Genomic DNA, 15,184 nt, shown 5'->3' on the forward strand with positions numbered 1-15,184 from the left:
CCAGTGACTCAAGCGGAAGGTATGTGGTGGTGGTGGTGGTGGTCGTGTTGTTGGTGGTAGTGTCTTTGGGGGTGCACATAGCAGAGAGTGAAGAAGAGGGTGCAGATCGAGAGGATGAGGAGGGTGCAGAAGAGTAAGGCTGAGCGAGCCACTCAACCAAGTCTGGTGCATCCTTTAAAGTAATTGAACGCACCTTCTGCAACTTCCCACTTTGGCTCAAGCCTGTTGCTCCTGCCCTACCCCTACCACCCCTGCGGAAGGGCCTGCCTCTTCCTCTGCCTGTCATTTTTTAAATGACCCTGTGACAAAACTCTTAGTCCCTATACCGATGAAGGACTGCTGCAGTATAGGGCAGCGGTCAGCAGTGGTGCACGTCAACCCTATCTATTGTGGACCGATAGCGGTCCTTACAGAACAGCAGACTGTACCGCACTCAAGCCTATGTACCGTAGCACCCTATACCAAGTTACCAGTCCTTATAAGAACTTTTGTGGACCAAGCAGGTTGTGTATTAGTGTTTAGCAGACTGTACGTCAGTCCCTATACCGCTGAAGGACTGCTGCAGTATAGGGCAGCGGTCAGCAGTGGTGCACGTCAACCCTATCTATTGTGGACCGATAGCGGTCCTTACAGAACAGCAGACTGTACCGCACTCAAGCCTATGTACCGTAGCACCCTATACCAAGTTACCAGTCCTTATAAGAACTTTTGTGGACCAAGCAGGTTGTGTATTAGTGTTTAGCAGACTGTACGTCAGTCCCTATACCGCTGAAGGACTGCTGCAGTATAGGGCAGCGGTCAGCAGTGGTGCACGTCAACCCTATCTATTGTGGACCGATAGCGGTCCTTACAGAACAGCAGACTGTACCGCACTCAAGCCTATGTACCGTAGCACCCTATACCAAGTTACCAGTCCTTATAAGAACTTTTGTGGAACAAGCAGGTTGTGTGTTAGTGATTAGCAGACTGTACGTCAGTCCCTATACCGCTGAAGGACTGCTGCAGTATAGGTGAGCGGTCAGCAGTGGTGCACGTCAACCCTATCTATTGTGGACCGATAGCGGTCCTTACAGAACAGCAGACTGTACCGCACTCAAGCCTATGTACCGTAGCACCCTATACCAAGTTACCAGTCCTTATAAGAACTTTTGTGGACCAAGCAGGTTGTGTATTAGTGTTTAGCAGACTGTACGTCAGTCCCTATACCGCTGAAGGACTGCTGCAGTATAGGGCAGCGGTCAGCAGTGGTGCACGTCAACCCTATCTATTGTGGACCGATAGCGGTCCTTACAGAACAGCAGACTGTACCGCACTCAAGCCTATGTACCGTAGCACCCTATACCAAGTTACCAGTCCTTATAAGAACTTTTGTGGAACAAGCAGGTTGTGTGTTAGTGATTAGCAGACTGTACGTCAGTCCCTATACCGCTGAAGGACTGCTGCAGTATAGGTGAGCGGTCAGCAGTGGTGCACGTCAACCCTATCTATTGTGGACCGATAGCGGTCCTTACAGAACAGCAGACTGTACCGCACTCAAGCCTATGTACCGTAGCACCCTATACCAAGTTACCAGTCCTTATAAGAACTTTTGTGGACCAAGCAGGTTGTGTATTAGTGTTTAGCAGACTGTACGTCAGTCCCTATACCGCTGAAGGACTGCTGCAGTATAGGGCAGCGGTCAGCAGTGGTGCACGTCAACCCTATCTATTGTGGACCGATAGCGGTCCTTACAGAACAGCAGACTGTACCGCACTCAAGCCTATGTACCGTAGCACCCTATACCAAGTTACCAGTCCTTATAAGAACTTTTGTGGAACAAGCAGGTTGTGTGTTAGTGATTAGCAGACTGTACGTCAGTCCCTATACCGCTGAAGGACTGCTGCAGTATAGGGCAGCGGTCAGCAGTGGTGCACGTCAACCCTATCTATTGTGGACCGATAGCGGTCCTTACAGAACAGCAGACTGTACCGCACTCAAGCCTATGTACCGTAGCACCCTATACCAAGTTACCAGTCCTTATAAGAACTTTTGTGGAACAAGTGAGTTGTGAATGTTTAGCAGACTGCAGCAGAAGGGCAGCAGTCAAGTATAATATCCTTTCTATATTTGGAAGAAAGAATATTATACATGTACAAGCCTATTACTGTACCACTGATACCAGTCCTGAAAAGAACCTTTGTGGAACTAATAATAACAGCAAGTCTTTAAAATTACCCTCACTGCCTGACAACACTGCTTCCTTCCTGTCCCTATACAAATTGGCAAAAAAAGAGAACGATTAGTGGTTACTGGAACAGCTCTTTTGTGGACCTTGATAGTAACAGCTAATGATGATGATGATGATGATGATGATGAAAGACTAATCTGGCTGTCCCTGTAGCATACACCGTCCTTTCCCTTTCTCTAAACTAACAAAAGACACTCAGGCTGCTGCAAGAATCAGCAGCACAGCAAACCTATCAACACCTAACACCTATACCAGTCCTGAAAAGAACTTTTGTGTACCAAATAGCTAGTGGTTTATCTCTCCCTACTCCACACAGGAACCTGTCCCTATCGTAACAGAAGAAAGAATGTAAAATGGCCACCGGATCGGGTGTATTTATAGGTTAGGGGGAATGTACAAGTGTCCATGTGCTGTCATGTCTCAATTGGCTGTCCTGTATCACATGATAAACGTGTCACCAAAGGTTAAAGTTCTTGTATACATTAAACACGTAAGTCCGCCGCGGCGAACGACGGAAAAAGGCGTTCGAACGTGCGGACCGCGAATGTCGGAAATTCGCCGCGAAACGACCGCCGGGCGAACCGTTCGGCCATCACTACCCATCATCCTCCGCTCCAGGTTGTGTTGCGCTTGGCGGGTCCTCAGGTGCTCGGCGACTATCTCCAGACTGGGTATGTGGATGGAACCATCCAACCATCTTCACCGTCTTACTGGCAAATTAATGAGGGTTCCTCCAATTAACCTGGGAAGCTTTTAAAGCGACTATTAAAGGGGAGTACATTTCATCCATTAAGGCCGCTAGACCCCAATATAGGCACAATACTGAGGTGTTGCAGGAGAAGGAACAGGTATGCCCCCAGATATATGCTCATCCTCCCTCGTCTGCCCCACTGGAAGTCCTGCCTCAAGCCAGAAGGGAGCTTCATTTACACTAGAAAGACATAACAAGAATCTAGTACACGTACCATGGAGAGGGTGTTTGGACAGGGGGATAAGAATGGACACTTGCTGGCCATGCTTGTGACTGATAGTTATGCCCCCACTGTGGCCCCCTTGTGTATATTCCCCCTCTGGATCACTGGGGTCTTCTAGGGAGGAAATTCATAACACTTTCCTCTCTTTTTACACAACACTATATTCTCCTATTCCATCTCACTCAAAGGGGGACCTGGTTGCTCTCTTGGAACCACTCCACCTTCCCACTTTGCCTTCGGAGGTATCACTCTCTAAGCTCCTCGCTGCCCCCTTTGGGTCGGAGGAATTTGCTGCAGTGGTAGGTTCCTTTCCAAACCATAAAACACCCGGGCTCAGATGGGGCCCAGTGTCCCCAGCAGAGACCAGTACAGATCTCAGTGTCCCCAGCAGAGACCAGTACAGATCTCAGTGTCCCCAGCAGAGACCAGTACAGATCTCAGTGCCCCCAGCAGTGACCAGTAAAGATCTCAGTGTCCCCAGCAGTGACCAGTAAAGATCTCAGTGTCCCCAGCAGTGACCAGTACAGATCTCAGTGTCCCCAGCAGTGACCAGTAAAGATCTCAGTGTCCCCAGCAGTGACCAGTACAGATCTCAGTGTCCCCAGCAGTGACCAGTAAAGATCTCAGTGTCCCCAGCAGAGACCAGTACAGATCTCAGTGTCCCCAGCAGTGACCAGTACAGATCTCAGTGTCCCCAGCAGAGACCAGTACAGATCTCAGTGCCCCCAGCAGTGACCAGTACAGATCTCAGTGTCCCCAGCAGAGACCAGTACAGATCTCAGTATCCCACAGCAGTGACCAGTACAGATCTCAGTGTCCCCAGCAGAGACCAGTACAGATCTCAGTGTCCCCAGCAGTGACCAGTACAGATCTCAGTGTCCCCAGCAGAGACCAGTACAGATCTCAGTGTCCCCAGCAGTGACCAGTACAGATCTCAGTGTCTCCATGAGTGACCAGTACAGATCTCAGTGTCTCCCAGCAGTGACAAGTACAGATCTCAGTGTCCCCCAGCAGTGACAAGTACAGATCTCAGTGTCCCCCAGCAGTGACCAGTACAAATCGCAGTGTCCCCCAGCAGTGACCAGTACAAATCTCAGTGTCCCCCAGCAGTGACCAGTACAGATCTCAGTGTCCTCAGCAGTGACCAGTACAGATTTCAGTGTCCTCAGCAGTGACCAGTACAGATCTCAGTGTCTCCATCAGTGACCAGTACAGATTTCAGTATCCCTCAGCAGTGACCAGTACAGATCTCAGTGTCCCCAGCAGTGACCAGTACAGATCTCAGTGTCTCCCAGCAGTGACAAGTACAGATCTCAGTGTCCCCCAGCAGTGACAAGTACAGATCTCAGTGTCCCCCAGCAGTGACCAGTACAAATCTCAGTGTCCCCCAGCAGTGACCAGTACAAATCTCAGTGTCCCCCAGCAGTGACCAGTACAGATCTCAGTGTCCTCAGCAGTGACCAGTACAGATTTCAGTGTCCTCAGCAGTGACCAGTACAGATCTCAGTGTCTCCATCAGTGACCAGTACAGATTTCAGTATCCCTCAGCAGTGACCAGTACAGATCTCAGTGTCCCCAGCAGTGACCAGTACAGATCTCAGTGTCCTCATCAGTGACCAGTACAGATCTCAGTGTCCCCAGCAGTGACCAGTACAGATCTTAGTGTCCCCATCAGTGACCAGTACAGATCTCAGTGTCCCCAACACTAACCAGTACAGATCTCAGTGTCCCCAGCAGTGACCAGTACACATCTCAGTGTCCCCATCAGTGACCAGTACAGATCTCAGTGTCCTCATCAGTGACCAGTACAGATCTCAGTGTCCCCAGCAGTGACCAGTACAGATCTCAGTGTCCCCATCAGTGACCAGTACAGATCTCAGTATCCCCATCAGTGACCAGTACAGATCTCAGTGTCCTCATCAGTGACCAGTACAGATCTCAGTGTCCCCAACACTAACCAGTACAGATCTCAGTGTCCCCAGCAGTGACCAGTACACATCTCAGTGTCCCCATCAGTGACCAGTACAGATCTCAGTGTCCTCATCAGTGACCAGTACAGATCTCAGTGTCCCCAGCAGTGACCAGTACAGATCTCAGTGTCCCCATCAGTGACCAGTACAGATCTCAGTGTCCTCATCAGTGACCAGTACAGATCTCAGTGTCCCCAGCAGTGACCAGTACAGATCTCAGTGTCCCCAGCAGTGACCAGTACAGATCTTAGTGTCCCCAGCAGTGACCAGTACAGATCTCAGTGTCCTCATCAGTGACCAGTACAGATCTCAGTGTCCTCATCAGTGACCAGTACAGATCTCAGTGTCCCCATCAGTGACCAGTACAGATCTCAGTGTCCTCATCAGTGACCAGTACAGATCTCAGTGTCTCCAGCAGTGACCAGTACAGATCTTAGTGTCCCCAGCAGTGACCAGTACAGATCTCAGTGTCCTCATAAGTGACCAGTACAGATCTCAGTGTCCTCATCAGTGACCAGTACAGATCTCAGTGTCCCCATCAGTGACCAGTACAGATCTCAGTGTCCTCATCAGTGACCAGTACAGATCTCAGTGTCTCCAGCAGTGACCAGTACAGATCTTAGTGTCCCCAGCAGTGACCAGTACAGATCTTAGTGTCCTCATCAGTGACCAGTACAGATCTTAGTGTCCCCAGCAGTGACCAGTACAGATCTCAGTGTCCTCATCAGTGACCAGTACAGATCTCAGTGTCCCCAGCAGTGACCAGTACAGATCTCAGTGTCCTCATCAGTGACCAGTACAGATCTCAGTGTCCCCATCAGTGACCAGTACAGATCTTAGTGTCCCCAGCAGTGACCAGTACAGATCTCAGTGTCCTCATCAGTGACCAGTACAGATCTCAGTGTCCCCATCAGTGACCAGTACAGATCTCAGTGTCCCCATCAGTGACCAGTACAGATCTCAGTGTCCCCAGCAGTGACCAGTACAGATCTCAGTGTCCTCATCAGTGACCAGTACAGATCTCAGTGTCCCCATCAGTGACCAGTACAGATCTCAGTGTCCCCAGCAGTGACCAGTACAGATTTCAGTGTCCCCATCAGTGACCAGTACAGATCTCAGTGTCCCCATCAGTGACCAGTACAGATCTCAGTGTCCCCATCAGTGACCAGTACAGATCTCAGTGTCCCCAGCAGTGACCAGTACAGATCTCAGTGTCCCCATCAGTGACCAGTACAGATCTCAGTATCCCCATCAGTGACCAGTACAGATCTCAGTGTCCTCATCAGTGACCAGTACAGATCTCAGTGTCCCCAACACTAACCAGTACAGATCTCAGTGTCCCCAGCAGTGACCAGTACACATCTCAGTGTCCCCATCAGTGACCAGTACAGATCTCAGTGTCCTCATCAGTGACCAGTACAGATCTCAGTGTCCCCAGCAGTGACCAGTACAGATCTCAGTGTCCCCATCAGTGACCAGTACAGATCTCAGTGTCCTCATCAGTGACCAGTACAGATCTCAGTGTCCCCAGCAGTGACCAGTACAGATCTCAGTGTCCCCAGCAGTGACCAGTACAGATCTTAGTGTCCCCAGCAGTGACCAGTACAGATCTCAGTGTCCTCATCAGTGACCAGTACAGATCTCAGTGTCCTCATCAGTGACCAGTACAGATCTCAGTGTCCCCATCAGTGACCAGTACAGATCTCAGTGTCCTCATCAGTGACCAGTACAGATCTCAGTGTCTCCAGCAGTGACCAGTACAGATCTTAGTGTCCCCAGCAGTGACCAGTACAGATCTCAGTGTCCTCATCAGTGACCAGTACAGATCTCAGTGTCCTCATCAGTGACCAGTACAGATCTCAGTGTCCCCATCAGTGACCAGTACAGATCTCAGTGTCCTCATCAGTGACCAGTACAGATCTCAGTGTCTCCAGCAGTGACCAGTACAGATCTTAGTGTCCCCAGCAGTGACCAGTACAGATCTTAGTGTCCTCATCAGTGACCAGTACAGATCTTAGTGTCCCCAGCAGTGACCAGTACAGATCTCAGTGTCCTCATCAGTGACCAGTACAGATCTCAGTGTCCCCAGCAGTGACCAGTACAGATCTCAGTGTCCTCATCAGTGACCAGTACAGATCTTAGTGTCCCCAGCAGTGACCAGTACAGATCTCAGTGTCCTCATCAGTGACCAGTACAGATCTCAGTGTCCCCATCAGTGACCAGTACAGATCTCAGTGTCCCCATCAGTGACCAGTACAGATCTCAGTGTCCCCAGCAGTGACCAGTACAGATCTCAGTGTCCTCATCAGTGACCAGTACAGATCTCAGTGTCCCCATCAGTGACCAGTACAGATCTCAGTGTCCCCAGCAGTGACCAGTACAGATTTCAGTGTCCCCATCAGTGACCAGTACAGATCTCAGTGTCCCCATCAGTGACCAGTACAGATCTCAGTGTCCCCATCAGTGACCAGTACAGATTTCAGTGTTAATCTGACAGTTGTCCTGAAGGGATCATGCTCTGCTCACTTATTTTATATGCAATATTGTACCACTGCCCCAACCAATCATATTGCTCAGTGTTATCAGATTTATGGCTTTGTGCTTTAGACAAAAAACAACTGAAACTGTTCCATGACCCTCCCTGATGGATCCATAGAAGGTGCCATCTTACCAGCAGTTCATGGGAGGCGGTTCCTCTGACCATGGGGCTCCTTGATTGGCTGATTCTAACCTGTTACTCGTGTAACCAATCCCATCACTCCATATTAGTGTGTTCTCCCATCTCAGAGGACTGAAACCCGCACACATCTCATAGGTTTTGGTTCTGCTTCCCATCATCTATGTACTGGAGATACTATACAGAAGGAGCAAAAGTTTACACACCCACCCAAAATATCCTGCGTACAGCTGTACCAGGGCACATAAATGTGATATAACAATGACAGTGTATGAACATAAACCATAAAGTGTATACACTTCCTATACCTATCTATGCTGTGAGGAATAATAGGAAAGAATCCAGGTTTAGGGCGGAGTAAATGAAAGAAATTTTCAGGAAAACTTTATTTGCCACAAAATAAATCACAAATATAAACTTCAACCTTTTATAACTAATTTTACCCCATAAACCTTTATACAACCATACAATAGATGTGATGTGGAGCTATTGTGATAGAAGAGATCGTTCAGCGGTGTCACTCCCATCGCCCTCTGGTGGTCAGACTCTACTTAGAGCCGATCTTGCAGCAGCGGGCCGCCGTCCAATCAATATTGTTGCACTGACAGTGACAGGTTTTCTCAGACTGGATGTCCCACGAGCCACAGGCCATCCCACAGGAACACCCCGTGGGGGTGTAATCTGTATAAAATGAGAAGAGGCAGTGATGAAATATCTGATTATAACATTCTACAATCATACATGTAGACACAGCAATATACAGAAGATTGGAGCCCCCGAGATGTACCCCAAAAATACCCTCATATAGAGGCTTTAGGTGAATGAATGTCCAGCATGCCCTCCTTTCATTTTTTAGACTGTTCCCACTCTGTTCTGCTGAGGGGGTGACAGCGGTCCTTCTCATATTTGGTGTGAGATCTCTAGGACCTCATGGGTGGTGTGAGATTTCTAGGACCTCATGGGCGGTCTGAGATCTCTAGGATCTCATGGGCGGTCTAAGATCTCTAGGACCTCATGGGTGGTCTGAGATCTCTACAACCTCATGGTTGGTCTGAGATCTCTACAACCTCATGGGTGGTCTGAGATCTCTAGGAGCTCATGGGTGGTGGGAAATCTCTAGGACCTCATGGGTGGGATGAGATTTCTAGGACCTCATGGATGGTCTTTGATCTCTAGGACCTCATGGGTGGTTTGAGATCTCTAGGACTTTATAGGTGGTGTGAGATCTCTAGGATCTCATGGGTGGTGTGAAATCTATAGAACCTCATGGGTGGTTTGAGATCTTTAGGACCTCATGGGTGGTCTGAGATCTCTAGGACCTCATAGGTGGTGTGAAATCTCTAGGACCTCATGGGTGGTGTGAAATCTATAGAACCTCATGGGTGGTGTAAGATCTCTAGGACCTCATGGGTGGTGTAAGATTTCTAGAACCTCATGGGTGGTCTGAGATCTCTAGGACCTCATGGATGGTCTCAGATCTCTAGGACCTCATGGGTGGTGTGAGATTTCTAGGACCTCATGAATGGTCTGAGATCTCTAGGACCTCATAGGTGGTGTGAGATCTCTAGGACCTCATGGGTGGTGTGAGATCTCTAGGACCTCATGGGTGGTGTGAGATCTCTAGGACCTCATGGGTGGTGTGAGATCTCTAGGAACTCATAGGTGGTGTGAGATCTCTAGGACCTCATGGGTGGTGTGAGATCTGTAGGACCTCATGGGTGGTGTGAGATCTCTACAACCTCATGGTTGGTCTGAGATCTCTACAACCTCATGGGTGGTCTGAGATCTCTAGGAGCTAATGGGTGGTGTGAGATCTCTAGGAGCTCATGGGTGGTGGGAAATCTCTAGGACCTCATGGGTGGGGTGAGATTTCTAGGACCTCATGGATGGTCTTTGATCTCTAGGACCTCATGGGTGGTTTGAGATCTCTAGGACCTTATAGGTGGTGTGAGATCTCTAGGACCTCATGGGTGGTGTGAAATCTATAGAACCTCATGGGTGGTTTGAGATCTTTAGGACCTCATGGGTGGTCTGAGATCTCTAGGACCTCATAGGTGGTGTGAAATCTCTAGGACCTCATGGGTGGTGTGAAATCTATAGAACCTCATGGGTGGTGTAAGATCTCTAGAACCTCATGGGTGGTCTGAGATCTCTAGGACCTCATGGATGGTCTCAGATCTCTAGGACCTCATGGGTGGTTTGAGATCTCTAGGACCTTATAGGTGGTGTGAGATCTCTAGGACCTCATGGGTGGTGTGAAATCTATAGAACCTCATGGGTGGTTTGAGATCTTTAGGACCTCATGGGTGGTCTGAGATCTCTAGGACCTCATAGGTGGTGTGAAATCTCTAGGACCTCATGGGTGGTGTGAAATCTATAGAACCTCATGGGTGGTGTAAGATCTCTAGGACCTCATGGGTGGTGTAAGATTTCTAGAACCTCATGGGTGGTCTGAGATCTCTAGGACCTCATTAATGGTCTCAGATCTCTAGGACCTCATGGGTGGTGTGAAATTTCTAGGACCTCATGAATGGTCTGAGATCTCTAGGACCTCATAGGTGGTGTGAGATCTCTAGGACCTCATGGGTGGTGTGAGATCTCTAGGACCTCATGGGTGGTGTGAGATCTCTAGGACCTCATGGGTGGTGTGAGATCTCTAGGACCTCATGGGTGGTCTGGAGTGCAGGATACATCTCTCTCACACATCTCTCTCTCACAAAGTTCTATACAAGGTCTTGTGGTCACTTACCTGCAGGACAGGCAGCATATGCTCCTCCTTGGCTGACGCTGGTGCAGACAATTTTACTGTTCGCCAGGACTGTGGAAGCTGAAAGAGAAGACAGAGATATGAGGAACCTAATAATGTAAATGAGAAGATATAGCGGCACCCACCTTCCCCCCGAAGTGGAGTGGAGATGAAAATGCCTGTCCTGGATAAAGCAGAGAATCTTAGGACATGTAGTCCCGATGTCATTGGACAAAAGGTTACCACACCACTCCTGTCAATGAAGCCAGCCAACCGCACTCCCTGCTGCCATCCGAGTACACTCGTAATGTCTGGAAGGGCTGTCCTGTTCCTGCAGAGGCCGGGATTGGTGAGTGGGAGGATGCCCACACACTCTTTCATTCTGTCACTTCACTATCTAAAGACACTGCATGCAGACATCATACCTTTACTGCTTTAAAAGGGGCCGTCACTATAACGATCTCATCTGTCTACTTACTGAACATTGCAGATCTGTGACTAGTCACCATCATTCATGGGCCCCAAACATGCTAGCAGAGTCATCATCTCACATGGCAAATCTGAACTGCTCTTATTTATTCACCAACTAACTGAGACATTTGCTTAACTACTTCCAGGCCACGCCCTGTAGCTTTACTGCCAGAGTGCAGGCCGGCTGTACAGAATCACATGTGTATATATATATATATATATATATATATATATATATATATATATATATATATATATATATATATATATAATGTCCTGTCAACGGGGATGTGATGGATTTTGTTTCCCTGCAAAGTACATCCTTTAGTAAAAGTACCTCACATAGTACACATAAACACTGGTTAGGCACACAGTTAACCCTTTGACTGTCTTAGATGTTTAACCCCTTCCTAGCCAGTGACATTATTACAGTGACAGTGCATATTTTTAGCACTGATCATTGTATTAGTGTCATTGGTTCCTGCAAAGTGTCAGAATATCGGCCTCAATATTGCAGTCCTCGCTGATAGCCACCATTACTAAATAAAAATACCCTTATACAGTATACAGTGCCTTGAAAAAGTATGCATACCCCTGAAATTCCCCACATTTTGTCATGTTACAATCAAAAACGTAAATGTATTTTATTGGGATTTTATGTGATAGACCAACACAAAGTGGCACATAATTGTGAAGTGGAAGGAAAATGATAAATGATAAATGATACAAATAAATATGTGAAAAGTATGGGGGAGGGGCATTTGTATGGCGCCCCCCGGAGTCAATACTTTGTAGAACCCCCTTTCTCTACAACTCTTTTTGGGGGTGTCTCTACTAGACATGTGCATTCGTTTTCGTCCGAATGCATTTTCGTCCTAATTTCAGCTATTTTCGTTTTCGTTTTGACAAATGATAGCGAAAGCACAAAATCCGAAAAACGAAAGATCCGACATAAATAAATGCTTTATTTTCGTTTTCATTGTTACAACAGTTCAATATAGAATAGGAGATTCGACATGACTCTGACGATAACAATCTGTCTATAGAACCTGTGGTCGAATGTGCCTAACCTTACCTCTATTAGTCCAAGATTATATAGAGAAAATATTCGACAGAGAAAAAAGATTTGACAGAGAGAAAAGATTCTGCAAGTTACTGTCCTAAAAAGTGTTTGGGGACCCGGGTCCTGCCCCAGGGGACATGTATCAATGCAAAAAAAAGTTTTAAAAACGGCCGTTTTTTCGGGAGCAGTGATTTTAATAATGATTAAAGTGAAACAATAAAAGTGTAATATTCCTTTAAATTTCGTAGGGGGGGGTTGTCTATAGTATGCCTGTGAAGGGGCGCATGTTTCCCGTGCTTAGAACTGTCCCTGCACAAAGTGTCATTTATGCAGGAAAAAAAGTCCTTTAAAATCACTCGCAGCTATTATGAATTGTCGGCTCCCGTAATACAGAGAACACTCATTGAAAGTCATTGATAAAAAAATAAATAAATAAATAAAAAAAAAAGCGTGGGGGTCCCCCAAATTCAATTTCCAGGCCCTTCAGGTCTGGTATGGATATTAAGGGGAACCCTGCCTCAAATTTAAGAAAAAATTTGACGTGGGGTTCCCCCTAAATATCCATAACCAGACCCTTCAGGTCTGGTATGGATATTAAGGGGAACCCCGCATCAAATTTAAAAAAAATTTGACATGGGGTTCCCCCTAAAAATCCATACCAGACCCTTTATCCGAGCACGCAACCTGGCAGGCCGCAGGAAAAGAGGGGGGGACGAGAGAGCGGCCCCCCCTCCCTCCTGAACCGTACCAGGCCACATGCCCTCAACATTGGGAGGATGCTTTGGGGGTCCGTGACCCCTCAAAGCACCTTGTCCCCATGTTGATGAGGACAAGGGCCTCATCCCCACAACCCTGGCCGGTGGTTGTGGAGGTCTGCGGGCGGGGGGCTTATCAGAATCTGGAAGCCCCCTTTAACAAGGGGACCCCCAGATCCCGGCCCCCCCCTGTTTGAAATGGTAAGGGGGTACAAAAGTACCCCTACCATTTCACAAAGAAAGTGTAAAAAATGGTTAAATAAAACAAACACACTTTTGAAAAATTCCTTTATTAAAAATAAAAAAAAGATTCCAGCGGCGGTAATCCACTCTTGCTATCCAGCGACGGACGGTCATCTCTCCATTGATGTCTAATGTCATCCAGCGCAGCGCAGCATCCTTCTTCTGTCTCCGTGGAGGAGACACTACAGACATTCCGGCGGCTTGACGTTTCTTATATAGGGTGGGCGGGGCCACCCGTCACCTGACCCCGCCCCCCTCTGACGCAAGGGGAAACCCGGGGTTCCCTGTGACGTAGGGGTGACCCGCACCCCTCTGATGTAACACAGGCAGGTTTCCGTTACATCAGAGGGGGGCGGGGTCACCCATACGTCACGGGGAACCCCGGGTTTCCCCTTGCGTCAGAGGGGGGCGGGGTCAGGTGACGGGTGGCCCCGCCCTCCGTATATAAGAAACGTCAGCGCCGGAATGCCTGCAGTGTCTCCGTGGAGGAGACAGAAGAAGGATGCTGCGCTGCGCTGGATGACATTAGACATCGCTGGAGAGATGACCGTCCGTCGCTGGATAGCAAGAGTGGATTACCGCCGCTGGAATCTTTTTTTATTTTTAATAAAGGAATTTTTCAAAAGTGTGTTTGTTTTATTTAAACATTTTTTACACTTTCTTTGTGAAATGGTAGGGGTACTTTTGTACCCCCTTACCATTTCAAACAGGGGGGGGGGCCGGGATCTGGGGGTCCCCTTGTTAAAGGGGGCTTCCAGATTCTGATAAGCCCCCCGCCCGCAGACCTCCACAACCACCGGCCAGGGTTGTGGGGATGAGGCCCTTGTCCTCATCAACATGGGGACAAGGTGCTTTGAGGGGTCACGGACCCCCAAAGCATCCTCCCAATGTTGAGGGCATGTGGCCTGGTACGGTTCAGGAGGGAGGGGGGGCCGCTTTCTCGTCCCCCCCTCTTTTCCTGCGGCCTGCCAGGTTGCGTGCTCGGATAAAGGGTCTGGTATGGATTTTTAGGGGGAACCCCACGTCAATTTTTTTTTTTATTTGACGCGGGGTTCCCCTTAATATCCATACCAGACCTGAAGGGTCTGGTTATGGATATTTAGGGGGAACCCCACGTCAAATTTTTTCTTAAATTTGAGGCAGGGTTCTCCTTAATATCCATACCAGACCTGAAGGGCCTGGTAATTGAATTTGGGGGACCCCCACGCTTTTTTTTTAATTTATTTATTTATTTATTTTTTTATCAATGACTTTCAATGAGTGTTCTCTGTATTACGGAGCCGACAATTCATTATAGCTGCGAGTGATTTTAAAGGACTTTTTTTCCTGCATAAATGACACTTTGTGCAGGGACAGTTCTAAGCACGGGAAACATGCGCCCCTTCACAGGCATACTATAGACAACCCCCCCCCTACGAAATTTAAAGGAATATTACACTTTTATTGTTTCACTTTAATCATTATTAAAATCACTGCTCCCGAAAAAACGGCCGTTTTTAAAACTTTTTTTTGCATTGATCCATGTCCCCTGGGGCAGGACCCGGGTCCCCAAACACTTTTTAGGACAGTAACTTGCATATTAGCCTTTAAAATTAGCACTTTAGATTTTGAACGTTGGAGTCCCATAGACTTTAATAGGGTTCTAAAGTATGCTATATAGTTAGCTCCGTCGAATCTTCTTTATACATTCGACAGACACCATAAGCCTTCCAAGACAGATTCGACCGTAATTCATGTGGATTTTCGGACGAATGCAATTTTTGAACGAAAAACGAAATAAATAAAAACGAATTTCGGGAGTAACTAAATAAATTAAGTTTTCAGACGAAAACGAAATTCCGAAACGAAATATTTTACTCTGCACATGTCTAGTCTCTACCAGCTTTGCACATCTAGAGAGGACATTTCTGCCCATTCTTCTTTGTAGAATATCTCAAGCTCTGTCAGATTGGATGGAGAGCGTCTGTGATCAGCAATTTTCAAGTCTTGCCACAGATTCTCAATGGGATTTGGGTCTGGACTGTGACTGGGCCATTCTAACACATGAATATGCTTTGA

At 47.7% G+C, this 15,184-nt stretch overlaps 1 protein-coding gene across 1 annotated transcript in view; it reads right to left on the bottom strand.

Moving 5' to 3' along the window:
* Positions 1-8,206: 8,206 nt before the first annotated feature.
* Positions 8,207-15,184, bottom strand: part of LOC143975701 (uncharacterized) — a 74,180-nt gene continuing 67,202 nt past the window's right edge. Inside the window, exons 4-5 of the mRNA XM_077478196.1 lie at positions 10,598-10,675; positions 8,207-8,529 (exon numbers count right to left, since the gene is read on the bottom strand). Of these exons, the coding sequence (XP_077334322.1) occupies positions 8,396-8,529; positions 10,598-10,675 (212 nt within the window). The 3' untranslated portion in view covers positions 8,207-8,395. The remainder of the gene's footprint in view (positions 8,530-10,597; positions 10,676-15,184) is intronic.

The sequence above is a fragment of the Lithobates pipiens genome, unplaced genomic scaffold (assembly GCF_037356315.1).
Source record: "Lithobates pipiens isolate NorthernLeopardFrog02 unplaced genomic scaffold, aLitPip1_a1.2 Scaffold_13, whole genome shotgun sequence".
Lineage (NCBI taxonomy): Eukaryota > Metazoa > Chordata > Amphibia > Anura > Ranidae > Lithobates > Lithobates pipiens.